Source organism: Pelophylax lessonae, assembly GCF_965119305.1.
Source record: "Pelophylax lessonae genome assembly, chromosome: 9".
Classification (NCBI taxonomy): domain Eukaryota; kingdom Metazoa; phylum Chordata; class Amphibia; order Anura; family Ranidae; genus Pelophylax; species Pelophylax lessonae.
The window spans coordinates 259605848-259621654 of record NC_138776.1 but is presented as its reverse complement, the minus strand read 5'-3'; the positions used below and the strand labels follow the sequence as shown (position 1 = coordinate 259621654).

General features: G+C 41.6%; 3 protein-coding genes across 3 annotated transcripts in view; all 3 read right to left on the bottom strand.

The window, feature by feature from the left end:
* The window catches only part of LOC309564412 (uncharacterized protein), a 1531146-nt gene that overhangs the window by 678359 nt on the left and 836980 nt on the right, over positions 1 to 15807 (bottom strand).
* LOC309562930 (uncharacterized protein) overlaps positions 1 to 15807 on the bottom strand; it is a 123700-nt gene that overhangs the window by 51342 nt on the left and 56551 nt on the right. The gene's annotated exons all lie outside the window — the stretch shown is intronic.
* LOC309563451 (uncharacterized protein) lies at positions 3080 to 15080 on the bottom strand (the record flags this gene model as incomplete). Its single annotated transcript, XM_082267844.1, has 6 exons — positions 3080 to 5159; positions 6007 to 6097; positions 8374 to 8420; positions 8535 to 8658; positions 9304 to 9459; positions 15063 to 15080. The coding sequence occupies 6 exons, from the start codon at positions 15078 to 15080 to the stop codon at positions 3121 to 3123; spliced, it is 2475 nt and encodes an 824-aa protein (XP_082123970.1). The 3' UTR covers positions 3080 to 3120.

Below are 15807 nucleotides of genomic sequence, written 5' to 3'. Positions count from 1 at the left end.
CCAGTGAAACAGCAAACATTTACCATATTATGGTGTAAAATGAACCCTAACTTAAGTAGATGCCTTAAGTAGATGTAGAACAAGACAATATCACACAAATAATCGTATATGAGACCAAAGAGCAGATATAGATATAAAACCAGGAAAAGAAAAGGAACATTAAAAAAATGTATAATTTGACATATAAGAAATAAAAATAGTTATATCCGTAAAAAAAAAAAAAAATATATATATATATATATATATATATATATATATATATATATATATATATATAATAAAATTGGAAAAAATATATACTGTATAATAACATTGAAAAAATGCGGATAAATAATTAATTACTCGATGAAGTGTCTGCTTCTTTAGCACTTAAAAATTTAAAATATATAAAAATACACACATATATATATATATATATATATATATATATAAATATAAAAAATTATAATGGTGATAATATTTAAAATTAAGTTTAGGGCACAACATCACAACATGGTGCCGCCAGGAATGAACTCCAGACTGAACAAGGCGCCGCTAGTACATACCACATAGATGTGAGCCCAGTGGGCACTGAACTACGCGGAATATTACATAATGGTGTGTACCTCGAGTTCCTCATTAAGGCCACCCGGGTACATGGATCCAAATTTAAAAATCCCAAAGGTCTCCCTCTTGCATAAGATCGAGAACCTCTCATTGGCAGTCAAAGTACTCAATAGCCATAACTTCTAGGCTGCTAAGATCTTTTTTTGTGCACCTTTAAAAAGTGACGGGGGACGCTGTGATGTGAGACAGCCCCTTTTCCTAGATTGAAACACCCGCGTCCTATTATGAAAATAAGCACTGATGTCTGATAAGGGTCTGACATTAGTAGTTTTAATTTACTGGGGGCTAGGTTGTTTTTCATAGTTCGTGCCCTTCGAAACGTGACCTGTGCTGTGGACAGTAAAGAAGGGCAAAATCTGTGATCTAATTTCAGAATGTTAGAATGTTTACAAATAATTCTGGAGATTTCTTCATATTAATTATTATAGGTAGTATTAAATCTGACCGTATTGTTATTCTCCTTCGATTGAATGGGTTTTTTTAGGGCAAGTAAATGTTCTATGTGAATCAAAGGCCTCTTGTATAAATCCTTGAGGGTACCCTTTTTCCAAGAACTTCTGTGCCATTAAGGCTCCCTGGAAATCATAATCATTGACCTTAGTACAGGTTCTCCTTAGTCTGTGAAACTGGCCACTGGGAATATTTTTCTTCCATGTCGGGTGGTGACAGCTGGAAAAAAATGAAGGTATGAGTTCCCATCGGTGGGTTTAACATGGTTCCTAGTGGTAATAATGTGGTTCTCATGAATTAGGACTAAGTCCAAAAGCACCAGTTTGTTGGGATCCAAGACAAGGGTAAATGACAGGCCCATTAAATTGTTGTTATAGTGGGCCACAAAGGAGGAGAACACATGTGGGCCACTGTTCCCAAATCAGCAGGATATCATCGATATATCTGTCATAGAATATAAGGTTACTGGCATAGGGTTGTTGGCCCAGATGTGCTCATCCTCCCAGTAGCCCATTGTTAGGTTCACATATCCTGGGGCAAAATTGGCTCCCATGGCCGTGCCTCTAAACTGTAAATAAAATTGATCCAATAACATGAAATAATTGTGTGTTAAACAGAATTCAATACTATCTACCAGGAAATTTGCTTGTCTATAATTGAGGTCACCGCTACCTCGATGTGTGAGTACCATCTCTCAGCATAAATCCCTCATTCTCAAAAAATATCCCCCAAATCCCCCCTCCAAGTACATAAAGTATCTTACCTGATCACCTCTCCTCACAGCAGATCACATGACAATTGTAAACAATGGATGGATTCTTTTCATACCATCCCTTGTATACAGGTGTGTTGCTAGCTGTGATTGATCAGTGCAATCACAGGGTACAGACAGGACCAATCACAGCCCATCTGTGCCACCTGATTAGCTTTGGCCAATCACCACTAATAAAAGCAAAATACACTGAATTAATCTGTTTCAATCAGTAAACATGGATGCTTATACCAATGAAATTCATTGCTATAAGCAATCATAATGTGTAAAAAAAAAAAAAAAAATTGTGATTACTTCCCCAGAGTAGTACACTGTTACTATGGTAACACTGTATTGCTTTGATCACAGTATGTTAAAAAAAATTGTAAACAAAAAGAATAAAATGGAAAAAATGGAAAAAAAAATTCTTCATTTTCCCAAAAAATAGTGACAAAAATTTACAATTTCAAAAAACTCTCCATGTCTCTTAATAAATACCTTGGACTGTCTCCTTTCCAAAAAGAGGTCATTTGGGGGGTATTTGTATCATCCTGGCATTTTCGCTATCTCAGGAAATGAGATCGGCCGTCAGAACCTCAGGATTGGCCGATATCCAGAAATTTATATCATAGTTTTTAGACTTTAGACTCACACAGACTAAATAATACACACTGATTTTTTTTTTCTTTAATTTTATGAAAGAAATGTAGCAGAATATATTTTGAAAAAAGATTATTTATTAGCAAAATTTTATAACAGAAACTAAAAGAAACATTTTTTTTCCCTTTTACAGAGTAAACATGATAAAAAAAAAAAATACAAATACAACCAAAATAAATCTCTATCTGTCTTCAATAATGAAATTCTCCATAGTGATTGCAGGAATCTGAGAGCAGAGTATTGGAAAGTGCGGAGCGTTCTTGTTTATTTTAGAAAATCAGAATTAGCGATTAACAAAGAATATAAACAAAGCTACAATCTACATCAAATCTTATATAACTGAAGAACATAAACTAGAAAATGTTTTATTTAATGGATGGACCAATGAAAAGCTTCTTCCATGAAACATCAAAAGAGCAATAATGTACAGGAACCAATAAGAAGTGTTGTCCATGTATGGTCATATCTGACCATGTATTAGCACAGTTTAATTGTATGGTGCGGTCTGTGTGAGTGCGGGACCAAGTCAGCACTGTATGTTTAGTGGGTCATATTGCTATAATTCAATTCCAGGAGGCCCCAAAACCAAAAGAGTACCTGAAAAATAATATTGTTGCCCCGCCCCCAAGACATCATGAACATGAAAAATGTTGTTAGCTTGTGTGAATTTTCTGGTGTGAAACAAGTGTTGATTTGTGACCAAAACTTTTCCCGCACTCTGAACATGAATAAGGACGCTCGCCTGTGTGAGTTCTGTGGTGTTCAACAAGGTGTGCTGTATTACTGAAAGATTTCCCGCACTCTGAACATGAATAAGGACGCTCACCTGTGTGAATTCTCTGGTGTCTAAGAAGCTGTTCTTTTCTACTGAAACATTTGCCACACTCTGAACATGAATAAGGACGCTCACCTGTGTGAATTCTCTCGTGTTGAATAAGGTTTTCTTTGAGAATGAAATATTTCCCGCACTCTGAACATGAATAGGGACGCTCACCCGTGTGAATTCTCTGATGTTTAACAAGTTTTCTTTTATCAATGAAACATTTCTCGCACTCTGAACATGAATAAGGGCGTTCACCCGTGTGAATTCTCTGGTGTTCAACAAGGTTTTCTTTCCTATTGAAAGATTTCCCGCACTCTGAACATGAATAGGGGCGTTCACCCGTGTGAATTTTCTTGTGTCTAACAAGTTGTTCTTTATGAATAAAAGATTTCCCGCACTCTGAACATGAATAAGGACGCTCACCGGTGTGAATTTTCTGATGTTTAACAACTTCTCTTTTAGTTATGAAAGATTTCCTGCACTCTGAACATGAATAAGGGCGTTCGCCCGTGTGAATTTTCTGGTGTTGAACAAGGTTTGTTTTAAGTGTGAAAGATTTCCCGCACTCTGAACATGAATAGGGGCGCACGCCTGTGTGAATTCTCTGGTGTTCAAGAAGGGTTCCTTTTGCACTGAAAGATTTCCCGCATTCTGAACATGAATAGGGGCGCTCACCCGTGTGAATTCTCTGGTGTTCAAGAAGGGTTCCTTTTGCACTGAAAGATTTCCCGCACTCTGAACATGAATAGGCACGCTCACCTGTGTGAATTCTCTGGTGTTGAACAAGGTTTTCTTTATGAATGAAAGATTTCCCGCACTCTGAACAGGAATGGGGACGCTCACCCGTGTGAATTTTCTGATGTTTAACAAGTTCTCTTTTATCAATGAAAGATTTCCCGCACTCTGAACAGGAATGGGGACGCTCACCCGTGTGAATTCTCTGATGTTTAACAAGTTCTCTTTTATCTATGAAAGATTTCCCACACTGTGAACATGAATAAGGGCGCTCACCCGTGTGAATTCTCTGGTGTTTAACAAGGTTTCCTTTATGAATGAAAGATTTCCCGCACTGTGAACATGAATAAGGACGTTCACCCGTGTGAATTTTCTGGTGTTGAACAAGGTTTGGTTTTTGAATGAAAGATTTTCCGCACTGTGAACATGAAAAAGGACGCTCACCCGTGTGAATTCTCTGATGTTTAACAAGGTCTCCTTTATCAATGAAAGATTTCCCGCACTCTGAACATGAATAAGGGCGTTCGCCCGTATGAATTTTCATGTGTGCAGCAAGGCCATCTTTCTGAGTGAAACTTTTTCCGCACTCTGAACATGAATGAGGACGCTCACCTGTGTGCATTCTCTGGTGTACAAGAAGGTGTCTTTTCTGAATGAAACATTTCCCACACTCTGAACATGAATAAGGACGCTCACCAGTGTGAATTTTCTGGTGTACAAGAAGGGTTCCTTTTTGACTGAAACATTTCCCGCACTCTGAACATGAATGGGGACGTTCACCCGTGTGATTTTTCTTGTGCAAAAGAAGTGCCCATTTTTTTGTAAACAATTTCCCACACACTGAACATGACAATGATCTCTCTTCTGTGTGAACTCCTTCATGTCTTAAAGAAGACTCCTGGGAAATTGATGGATCTATGGAAGAATCTGTACTGTGAGGTCCTATAGTCTTGGTGTGTGATCGGTCAGAAGATTCCTCAGGATTAGAGGGATCCATTGATCCCCCCAATTGGTAAGGTGCGGGATGTGTGTTTGGAGTTACGGGATTTACTCCTGGAGAATATTGTACAATGTTATTATCTTCTGGAGATAAAATAAGACGTTCCTCAGAGGTATTCCGGACATTGTGTCCACCTGTGGAGAAACAATTTACCATGAAATGTTATAACCTTCCATTCAGGACTCATATATGTTGGTCCAACACCAAATAATTTATAGGAGCTCTGGCATGGATTTGGGGGCAATTAGAGGAGAAAAATATGGATAGAAACCAAGCGAAAGTGTCCAGTGCTGCAACCACAAAGTGCACAGAGCGATGTCTCTTCTATTCTCGTGTGCAAAATCCTCTTCCAGAGTTTAATAAAAATGCTCTCAGTGCTCCACACCACCCGCTATCCTCCACCTTCACATCGGAGAACTCATTGGAATTCTATGACCCCTCACTTACCAATAGGTCATTAGGCCCCCAAATGTATCCCCCAAAAGGAAGATCATCGAGGACCACCACCTCTATACTACCTCTCCAGTTATCTCATACCATACCTGCCGGTATCTTCTCACCTCAGATCAGTCCCAGACTCCGACACATCAACAAAGATGGCTGCCATGCATTCATGTTCTGCAGGGCTCTCCACCAATCAGCACATAGAATACCGCCAACGTCAGAGAGCACCTCCGATAGCTTTACAAGATGACCGAAAGGGGAGGAGCCGCACTGCTGACAATAATGACATCGGGAAGGTGGTCTTGGATGATCTTCCCCTTGATAGATACAAGCTCTTAATGTCCCATTGGTAAGTGAGGAGTGACGGAATTACAGTCAGTCCCCTGATGTGAAGATGGGGGATAGAGGGTGGTGTGGGGCACTGAGAGCATTTTTATTCATCTCTGGAAGAAAATTATTGTGTGGTTGGAGCGCTGAACAGTTTCTTTTTTGTATATTCAATCACTTTCATGTTTGAAATTGAGAAAGGAGATGGACCTTCTTCCACCTCATTTCTTGAAAACACGATGACATAATTAATAATGGAGATCAACCTTTTATATGGTGTACAGTATCTCCTCCTCATTTGCTAGAGACATGATAATATATTGAAGAATGGAGATGGACCTTTCATATGGTGTACAGTATCTCCTCCTCATTTGTTAGGAACATGACGTTATATTGAGGAATGGGGAGGGAACTTTCATATGGTGTACAGTATCTCCTCCTCATTTGTTAGGAACATGACGTTATATTGAGGAATGGGGAGGGAACTTTCATATGTTGTACAGTATCTCCTCCTTATTTGTTGGGAACATGACATTATATTGAGGAATGGAGATGGACCTTTCATATGGTGTACAGTATCTCCTCCTCATTTGTTGGGAACATGACATTATATTGAGGAATGGAGATGGACCTTTCATATGGTGTACAGTATCTCCTCCTCATTTGTTGGGAACATGACGTTATATTGAGGAATAAAGATGGACCTTTAATGTGGTGTACAGTATCTCTACTAGTGATCGACCGATATCGTTTTTTTAATGCCAATACCGATATTTTGGTAATCGGATATCAGTATCGGCCAATATCTGCCGAAATTTCCAGACATAAAGGTACTCTTGTGGAGGGATCTGGGGGTCTAAAAGACCCCAAACCCCTCCTCGGCACCGAAAAGCATTCAAAACGTCAAGTTTGGCTGTTTTGAATGCTGTCAGTTTTTTTAATTCGGCGCCAAGTACCCGGAAGTGATGTCATGACATCACTTCTGGGTTTTTTACATGGAGACGCAGTACACCAGGTCTTCTCTTCGGCAGCGGAGGAGGTAGGATGCCTGGGTCTCCCAGTGGGACAGGAGACCCGGGCAAACCACGGAAGGCGACGGGAGGGGGGGGACATCCCCTCCCGCTCCTTGTAATAACAGCCAAGCAGCTTCTCAGCCGCATCGGTTGTCATTACAAGTCAGCCGACCATCGGCTATGGACACCGGTCTAGCTGCAGGCATCACCCCAGGACAAGCACTCTCCCGAATTATCGGCAATATCAGTAAATCCAAAGGCCGATTCCGATATATCAGGGAAAGTGCATATCGGCCCCCGATATATCAGTGTTGCCCATAATCGGTCGATCCCTAATCTCTACCTCATTTGTTGGGAACATGACGTTATATTGAGGAATGGAGATGGACCTTTCATATGGTGCATAGAATCCCCACCTCATTTGTTGGGGACATGATGTTATATTGAGGAATGGTAATGGACCTTTCATATGGTATACAGTACCTCCTCCTCATTTGTTGGGAACATGATGTTCTTTTGAGGAATGGAGATGGACCTTTTAATTTGGAGTACTTTGTGACTGTGTTCATCTTCACTGGGAGTGAAAGACAGATAATTAATGGTGTGAATTGCTTCAGATTGGGACAGTAATATTTGTCAGTAATATCTCTCAGGAAATGTAGGAAGATGAATGGTTTGACTTTTCAGATTGCTAGATGGTGAGGCGGGGTTTGTTATTGGTAAGTGCCTGTATTCCTTTGTTCTATTGTTTCTGTCTGCCTTAAGATAAACTTATTATGGGATGTATATGTGTATATGGATTGGCTGCTAATGGGGAGGGGGGATTGTCCCATAGTGTATATCTCTTTGTGCATGTGTCTGTTTTTACACTTCATGAAGTCTCGACTCATGTTTGGGGGAATCTGCTACAAGGGATTGCTATGCTATTCACACTCCCTTGAATAATCACTAAGCTCTTGTAAGAGCTTGTTCCTGCTTCACTCTCTGGGGAAAGAGAGGTTCACCCACGGGAACCTGGAGCCTTGTCGTAGGTCAAGGGTGGGTAGGAGACGGCGAGACCCCAACCAAGCTGCGGCGGTTCATGGGGTCTGAGGTGGTTATGGTGTCTGGTGGAGTGCTTGGAGCCCTCGGGAAGCACTAGGAGCATCCATCAACGGAGGTACCCAGTCGAGGTGCCGGTTGATCCGTTACATACAGTATCTTCTCATTTGTTGGGAACTTGATGTTATACCGAGGAATAGAGATGTTTTACAGTAACTCCACCTCATTTGTTAGACACAATACCCGAGATACATTGGGTGGTGGGGTGGGATGTTCTTGCTGTCGATAGTTAAGATTTCTCAGTATTTCTTTTACAGACGGATGTGATGTGTTCTATTTTATACATGAGCAGCAAACTTTGTGTGTAACTAAATAAAAAAAAAACCTCTGCATATGGAAGTGGAGCCTTTTTTTAAGACCTGTGTGGATGAGGGATAGTCTGGTTCTAGATGACTATACCCAATATATATATATATATATATATACAAATAGTTTGGCCTTCCTGTGTGGAATCCCGGGAATACAGAGAACGGGGACATCTCTCTGGTGGATTCCCATTACTGGATCCATCTGTAGGAATCACACACTGACTGAATACATTGTTTCCATGTGTTTATCAGATGATGGGGGATCTAGGTGGACCCTCCGTACTGCTCTCTCCTTTACAATAAAGTCTCCTCTTACCCGGTAATGTGAGGGGCGGCTGATTCTCCATCATGACGTCCTTGTAGAGATCCTTGTGTCCTTCTATATACTCCCACTCCTCCATGGAGAAATAGACAGTGACATCCTGACACCTTATAGGAACCTGACACACACAATGATACAGTCACCATCCAGACACATCCCTTGTCTGTTACTGGATAATGTCCCAGAATTCCCAGCACCACTCACCTCTCCTGTCAGCAGCTCACTGATCTTGTTGGTGACTTCTAGAATCCTCTTCTCATTATTTTTCTGTAGGGTTAGGAGGGGTGGTGAATGCATGGTGATGGGGCTTTGCCTTTCTCTTTGCTTTGTAGACAAGCGGTGACTTCTCCTTCTTATATTATTCTCAATAGATGACTTCATAACTATAGTACAGTCCTGTAATATACACCAATAATAGAATATCAGATGTTTTATTAATAGAGTTAAGTATGATTAAATACTCCCAGAATCCTCCTCACCTCTCCAGTCAGTAGACAGACGATCTCCAGCGTGAGTGTTAATATCCCATTAAGGACATTTTTTTTTTTCATATTTACATAATTGAGAAGCTGCTGATTCTCCATCATGACGTCCTTGTAGAGATCCTTGTGTCCTTCTAAATACTCCCACTCCTCCATGGAGAAATAGACAGTGACATCCTGACACCTTATAGGAACCTGACACACACAATGATACAGTCACTATCCAGACACATCCCTTGTCTGTTACTGGATAATGTCCCAGAATTCCCGATACCACTCACCTCTCCTGTCAGCAGCTCAGTGATCTTGTTGGTGACTTCTAGAACCTTCTTGGCACTGGTTACCTCTGTTGTCAGGCAGTGAAGTGGAGGCATTGTGATGAGTGATGTCCTGGGTGTTATTGGTTCACCAGATATATTTCTCACTACCTTATAATCCTGTGTAAAGAGAAAAAGTAATAAATATCAATACAGACTTCCCAGGATCCTCCTGACCTCTCCGGTCAGGTCTGTGTTTTGTTAATAGACATAAGAGTGATGTCATGTGACCTCCCAGAATCCTCCTCACCTCTCCGGTCAGCAGGTAGATGATCTCCAGGGTGAGGTTCAATATCCTTTCAGTCATCTGATTTTGCCCCGTCTCCATCCTGATTGATGTGGTCATGTGATCTATACAGGACTCTCCTCTCTGTAGAGAGATAATAAACTGAGAATTATCTGGACCGTACTGGGATAAATAATGCCTGCACAGAGTTCCTCCAGAGTTCTGACATCAGAAATTCCCTTTTAAATACCAAATAACACCAAAATCTTTCATTTTAGGCTTGCAATGACTGGGAAAGAGTTAGGACTTCTTTCTTTCACTTCCTGTCCAGCATGTTACATAGTTAGTCAGTTCGAAAAAAATACACAAGTCCATCTAGCACAACCAATAAAAAACAGTAAAGAAAACCCAACCATACAATCCTATATACACAATCCTATACCAGCAGTTGAGCCAAAGGAAGGCGAAAAAACCCCAGCAAAGCATGATACAATTTGCTACAACAGGGGAAAAAAACTCCTTCCTGATCCCCAAAGAGGCAATCGGATATTCCCTGGATCCACTTTACCTATACATGATAGTAGCCATTTATATTATGTATAACTAGGAAAGAATCCAGGCCTTTTTTAAGCAATCTAGTTGTAACGCTCCTGCGTTTTTATTGTAAGCTGGATTTGCAGCTGCAGAATCTCCACTGAGTAGTCATGTAGAGATGTGTTGGAATACCAGATCCAACTCTCCAGACTCATCACTGTGGGCCTGTCTGCTTCAGCATACAGATATACACACACTCAATAAGATGTTCCTGGAGTGATAGGATGTATATGATAGCATGGAGGTGATGTGCTGAAGGGACAGGTGTGAGCAGTGACAGTAATGGTAAGCACTTGATAGTAATGTTCAGGAGAGTAGTAGATGGTAATAGGTAGAATGCAGATAGGTTAGTAATCATGTATGGTAACAGGTGGTAAGGACAGCAGATGACATATACAGGATAGACTAACCCAGTGCAAGGATAGATGGTAGAATTAGTATGCATAGATAGTAACAGTCCTTAATGTGCAGAAGATGATAGTGTAAGTTAGTTATGGAGGATTCCCCTGTTGGGTACTTATCACTAGTAAGGTTTAGTAAGTAGAGGGGTCCAGTAGTGAGGGAGTGATCCGGTAGCGAGATACGGGATCAGTTGCGAGGTTCCGGTCTGTTCCAGGTAAAGGCAAATAGCTGGAGGTTCCGACAGCAAGACAAGGCTTGTAAGCATGTAGGCACACATTGAACGAACAACGTGAGAGAGAACACCGGCGAATTGAAATAGCCGCTCAGCGGCGCTCAGCGATGACGTCATCCGTCTTAAAGGTGTATGCGTTCCACCTAACTAGAAAGGTGGGACGCAATGTTGAAAGGAAAATGGTAAATAAGGGTACCAAAGGTACCAGAATCTTACACTAGTGAGCTGGCCAGAACCACCTCTGGAGGGAGTCTATTCCCCATTTTCACAGCTCTTACGGTGAAGAAACCTTTCTGTATTTGGAGACAAAGTCTGTTTTCCTCTAGACGGAAAGAGTGCCCCAATGTCCTCTGTGATGACCTTAAAGTGAACAACTCAACACCAAGTTCACTATATGAATCCCTTATGTACTTATACATATTTATCATATCCCCCCTTAATCTCCTCTTCTCAAGAGAGAATAAATTCTGTTCCTCTAATCTCTCCTCATAGCTGAGGTCCTCCATGCCTCTTATCAGTTTGGTTGACCTTCTTTGCACTTTCTCCAGTATCCTTTTTAAGAACTGGTCCCCAAAACTGAACTGCATATTCCAGATGAGATCTTACTAATGATTCGTACAGGGGCAAAATTATATCTCTCTTTCTGGAGTCCATGCCTCTGTTAATACAAGTCTATACATGTCTCTAAGTCTATAAAACAGAGGCTCTGGATGGACAGTTGGATAAATGGTTCTATATTTAGGATGTATCCGGTCTATAAACCAGAGGCCCTGGATGGACAGTTGGATAAATGGTTCTATATTTAGGATATATCCGGTCTATAAACCAGAGGCCCTGGATGGACAGTTGGATAAATGGTTCCATATTTAGGATGGATCTGGTCTATAAACCAGAGGCTTTGGATGGACAGTTGGATAAATGGTTCTATATTTAGGATGGATCTGGTCAATAAACCAGAGGCTCTGGATGGACAGTTGGATAAATGGTTCTATATTTAGGATGCATCTGGTCTATAAACCCGAGGTTCTGGACATATCTGGGCACATGTAAAAAAAATATCTCCTGATAACAGTATTTTAGGTGTGTGTAGTAGTGGATGTTGGAGATAAAGACAGCACAGTGACTATGGAAGAAGAGAACGGAGATAACTGGGGGGGGGGGGGGGGGGGATTTTTTGGTTTAAACAGAAAAATAATCTTCCTACCCTCTTTGTGTGTTCCAGCGATGTGTGCTCTGTCTTTCCTTCTCCTTTCACCTTGGTTATTTTACGTTATACAATATTCTATGCTTCTCTTTAATCAGTTCCCGTCAGAGTGATCCGCGCACAATATGTGATATTGCTATCTTATATCTAGCCCATCCTCCACCCATACTTCCTGTGCTACTTCTGCTAACTCAGAACTCATTTCCTGCAAACATGCAGAAAGGGGAAGTAAGTTCCACCCTCCCCCCATCTCCAATTGCTATAACTACTTGTATTTTAGCCATTAAATCTCTTTCAAATAAATTCACAGAGCACCTGGGAATTACTCCACAAGGGGGATACATCGTGTATCTATCATCTAAACTGCTTACAAGTAAGCAAGGGGTTTCCCTGGTCTTTGTCAAGACTCCATTTATACCCACAGAAGGTTCACATTCTGTCAGAGCTCCGGTATATTCCCCCCCCCCCCCGTGACACTAGGTTTACGCCTATGCGTATTGTAGTGCATTTTGCAATTTGCAGAAACGTACTACAGGCCATTTAACATTGTTTCCTATGGTACACGTTCACATCTGTAAGATTTTCAGCCCGTGCGTTTTTGGAAAGGGTCAAGGATTTTTTTCTCACAGCAGATTGCGTTTTGTGTGTAAAAGACTTTAATAGACCCGCACCAAGTGTTGTGCGTTTTTGCTTTTCAGCAACAAACATTAAATAGCTGGTTGTTAAGGAGTGGGCTCGGGGGGCCCTCTTATTAAAGAGAGTTTCAAGATTTCGATAAGCCCCCTACCCACAGACCCCCTCCTCCACAACCACCGCCCAGGGTTGTGAGGAAGAGGCCCTTGTCCCCATCAACATGGAAACAAGGTGCTTGTAGATGAGGGGGGGCCCTCTCCCCAAAAGCCCTCCATGTTGAGGGCATACAGCCTGGTATGGTTCAGGAGGGGAAGCTCGCTTATCCCCTCCCTTTTCTGACCTACCGATCTCCATGCTTGAAACAGGGTCTGGTATGAATTGTGGGGGGACCCCATGCCATTTGTTTCTAGATTTATTTTTCCAGCAATTTTTTTTTACATTCAGCTGTCAGTGGTTGATAAGGATGTGGCGGCTTCTTGGCAACCAGCTATACACAGTGAGTTAAAAATATTTTAGAAAAAAAACGCAAAACACCACAAAAAAGGCAATAAAAAAACACAACGCTTGCTTTTTGGTACAGCTCACTTGAATTCTCGTTACATGCAAAATGCAATCTGCTGTGGGATAAAAAGTCCCTGACCCTTTCCAAAAAAACACACAGTGCTGCAAAACTCACAGATGTGAACTACATTCATAGGAAACCATGTTCATGTGAAAATGTCCAAATTGGGTCCAATTAGCCATTTTCCCTCCCCAGTGTTGTGTGACTCTTTAGTGTTACAAGGTCTCAGGTGTGAATGGGGAGCAGGTGTGTTACATTTGGTGTTATCGCTCTCTCACTCTCTCATACTGGTCAATGGAAGTTCAACATGGCACCTCATGGCAAATAACTCTCTGAGGATTTGAAAAAAAGAATTGTTGCTCTACATGGATGGCCTAGGCTATAAGAAAATTGCCAAGACCCTGAAACTGAGCTGCAGCACAGTGTCCAAGACCATACAGTGGTTTAACAGGACAGGTTCCAATAAGAACAAACCTCGCCATGGTCAACCAAAGAAGTTGAGTGCACATGCTCAGCGTCATAACCAGAGGTTGTCTTTGGGTAAAAGACATATGAGTGCTGCTAGAGGTTGAAGGAGTAAGGGGTCAGCCTGTCAGTGCTCAGACCATAAGCCCCACACTGTATCTGCAAACTGTATCAAATTAGTCTGCATGGCTGTCGTCCCAGAAGGAAGCCTCTTTAAAGATGATTCACAAGAAAAGCAGCAAACAGTTTGCTGAAGACAAGCAGACTAAGGACATGGATTGCTGGAACCATGTCCTGTGGTCTGAGGAGACCAAGATAAACTTATTTGGTTAAGATGGTGGCAAGCGTGTGTGGCGGCAACCAGGTGAGGAGTACAAAGACAAGTGTATCTTGCCTACAGTCAAGCATGGTGGTGGGAGTGTCATGGTCTGGGGCTGCATGAGTGTTGCCAGCACTGGGGAGCTACAATTCATTGAGGGAACCATGAATACCAACATGTACTGTGACATACTGCAGAGCATGATCCCCTCCCTTCAGATCAGAGACTGGGCCCCAGGGCAGTATTTCAACATGATAACGACCTCAAACACACCTCCAAGATGACCACTGCCTTGCTAAAGAAGCTAAGGGTAAAGGTGATGGACTGAGCAAGCATGTCTCCTGACCTAAACCCTATTGAGCATCTGTGGGGAATCCTCAAACGAAAGGTGGAGGAGCGCAAGGTCTCTAACATCCACCAGCTCCGTGATGTCATCATGGAGGAGTGGAAGAGGACTCCAGTGGCAACCTGTGAAGCTCTGGGGAACTCCATGCCCAAGAGGGTTAAGGCAGTACTGGAAAATAATGGTGGCCGTTGACTGTTGTGTCATTAACGGTGGAACGTCCATGTGTGATGTGAGACAGCCCCTTTTCCTACATTGAAACACCCCCGTCCTATTTTCAAAATAAGCCCTGATGTCTGGTAAGGGTCTGTCGTTAGTAATTTTTCAATTTACTGGGGGCTAGGATGTTCTTCATAGTTCGTGCCCTTCGAAACGTGACCTGTGGTGCAGACAGTAAAGAAGGGCCTAATCTGTGATCAAATTTCAGAATGTTAAAATGTTTACGAATAATTCTGGATATTTCCTTATAGTGATCATTATAGGTAGTATTAAACCTGACCGTATTGTTATTCTCTTTCGATTGAATGAGTTTCTTCATGTGGATGTTCTATATGAATCAAAGGCCTTTTGTATAAGTCCCTGAGATTACCCTTTTTCCAAGAACTTCTGTGCCATTAAGGCTCCCTGGACATCATAATCATTGACCTTAGTACAGTTTCTCCTTAGTCTGTGAAACTGGCCACTGGGAATCATTTTCCTCAATGTCGGGTGGTGACAGCTGGAAAAATGAAGGTATGAGTTACCATCGGTGGGTTTAACATGGTTCCTATTGGTAATAATTTTGTCCTCGTGAATTAGGACTAAGTCCAAAAACACCAGTTTGTTGGGATCCAAGACATGGGTAAATAACAGGCCCATTGAATTGTTGTTATAGTGGGCCACAAAGGAGGAGAACACATCTGGGCCACTGTCCCAAATCAGCAGGATATCATCGATATATCTGTCATAGAATATAAGGTGTCTGGCATAGGGATTGTTGGCTCAGATGTGCTCATCCTCCCAGTATCCCATTGTTTCCCAGGTTTGCATATCCTGGGGCAAAATTGGCTCCCATGGCCGTGCCTCTAAACTGTAAATAAAATTGTCCCAATACCATGAAATAATTGTGTGTTAAACAGAATTCAATACTCTCTATCGGGAAATTTTCTTGTCTATAATTGATGTCACTGCTACCTCGATGTGTGAGTACCATGTCTCAGCATGAATCCCTCATTCTCAAAAAATATCCCCCAAATCCCCCCTCCAAGTATATAAAGTATCTCGCTTAATCATTTCTCCTCACAGCAGATCACAGGACAATTGTAAACAATAGATGGATTCTTTTCATGCCATCCCTTGTATACAGGTGTTTTGCTAGCTGTGATTGGTCAGTGCAATCACAGGGTACAGACAGGACCAATCACAGCCCATCTGTGCCATCTGATTAGCTTTGGCCAATCACCACTAATAACAACAAAAGACACTGAATTAATCTGTTTCAATTCGTAA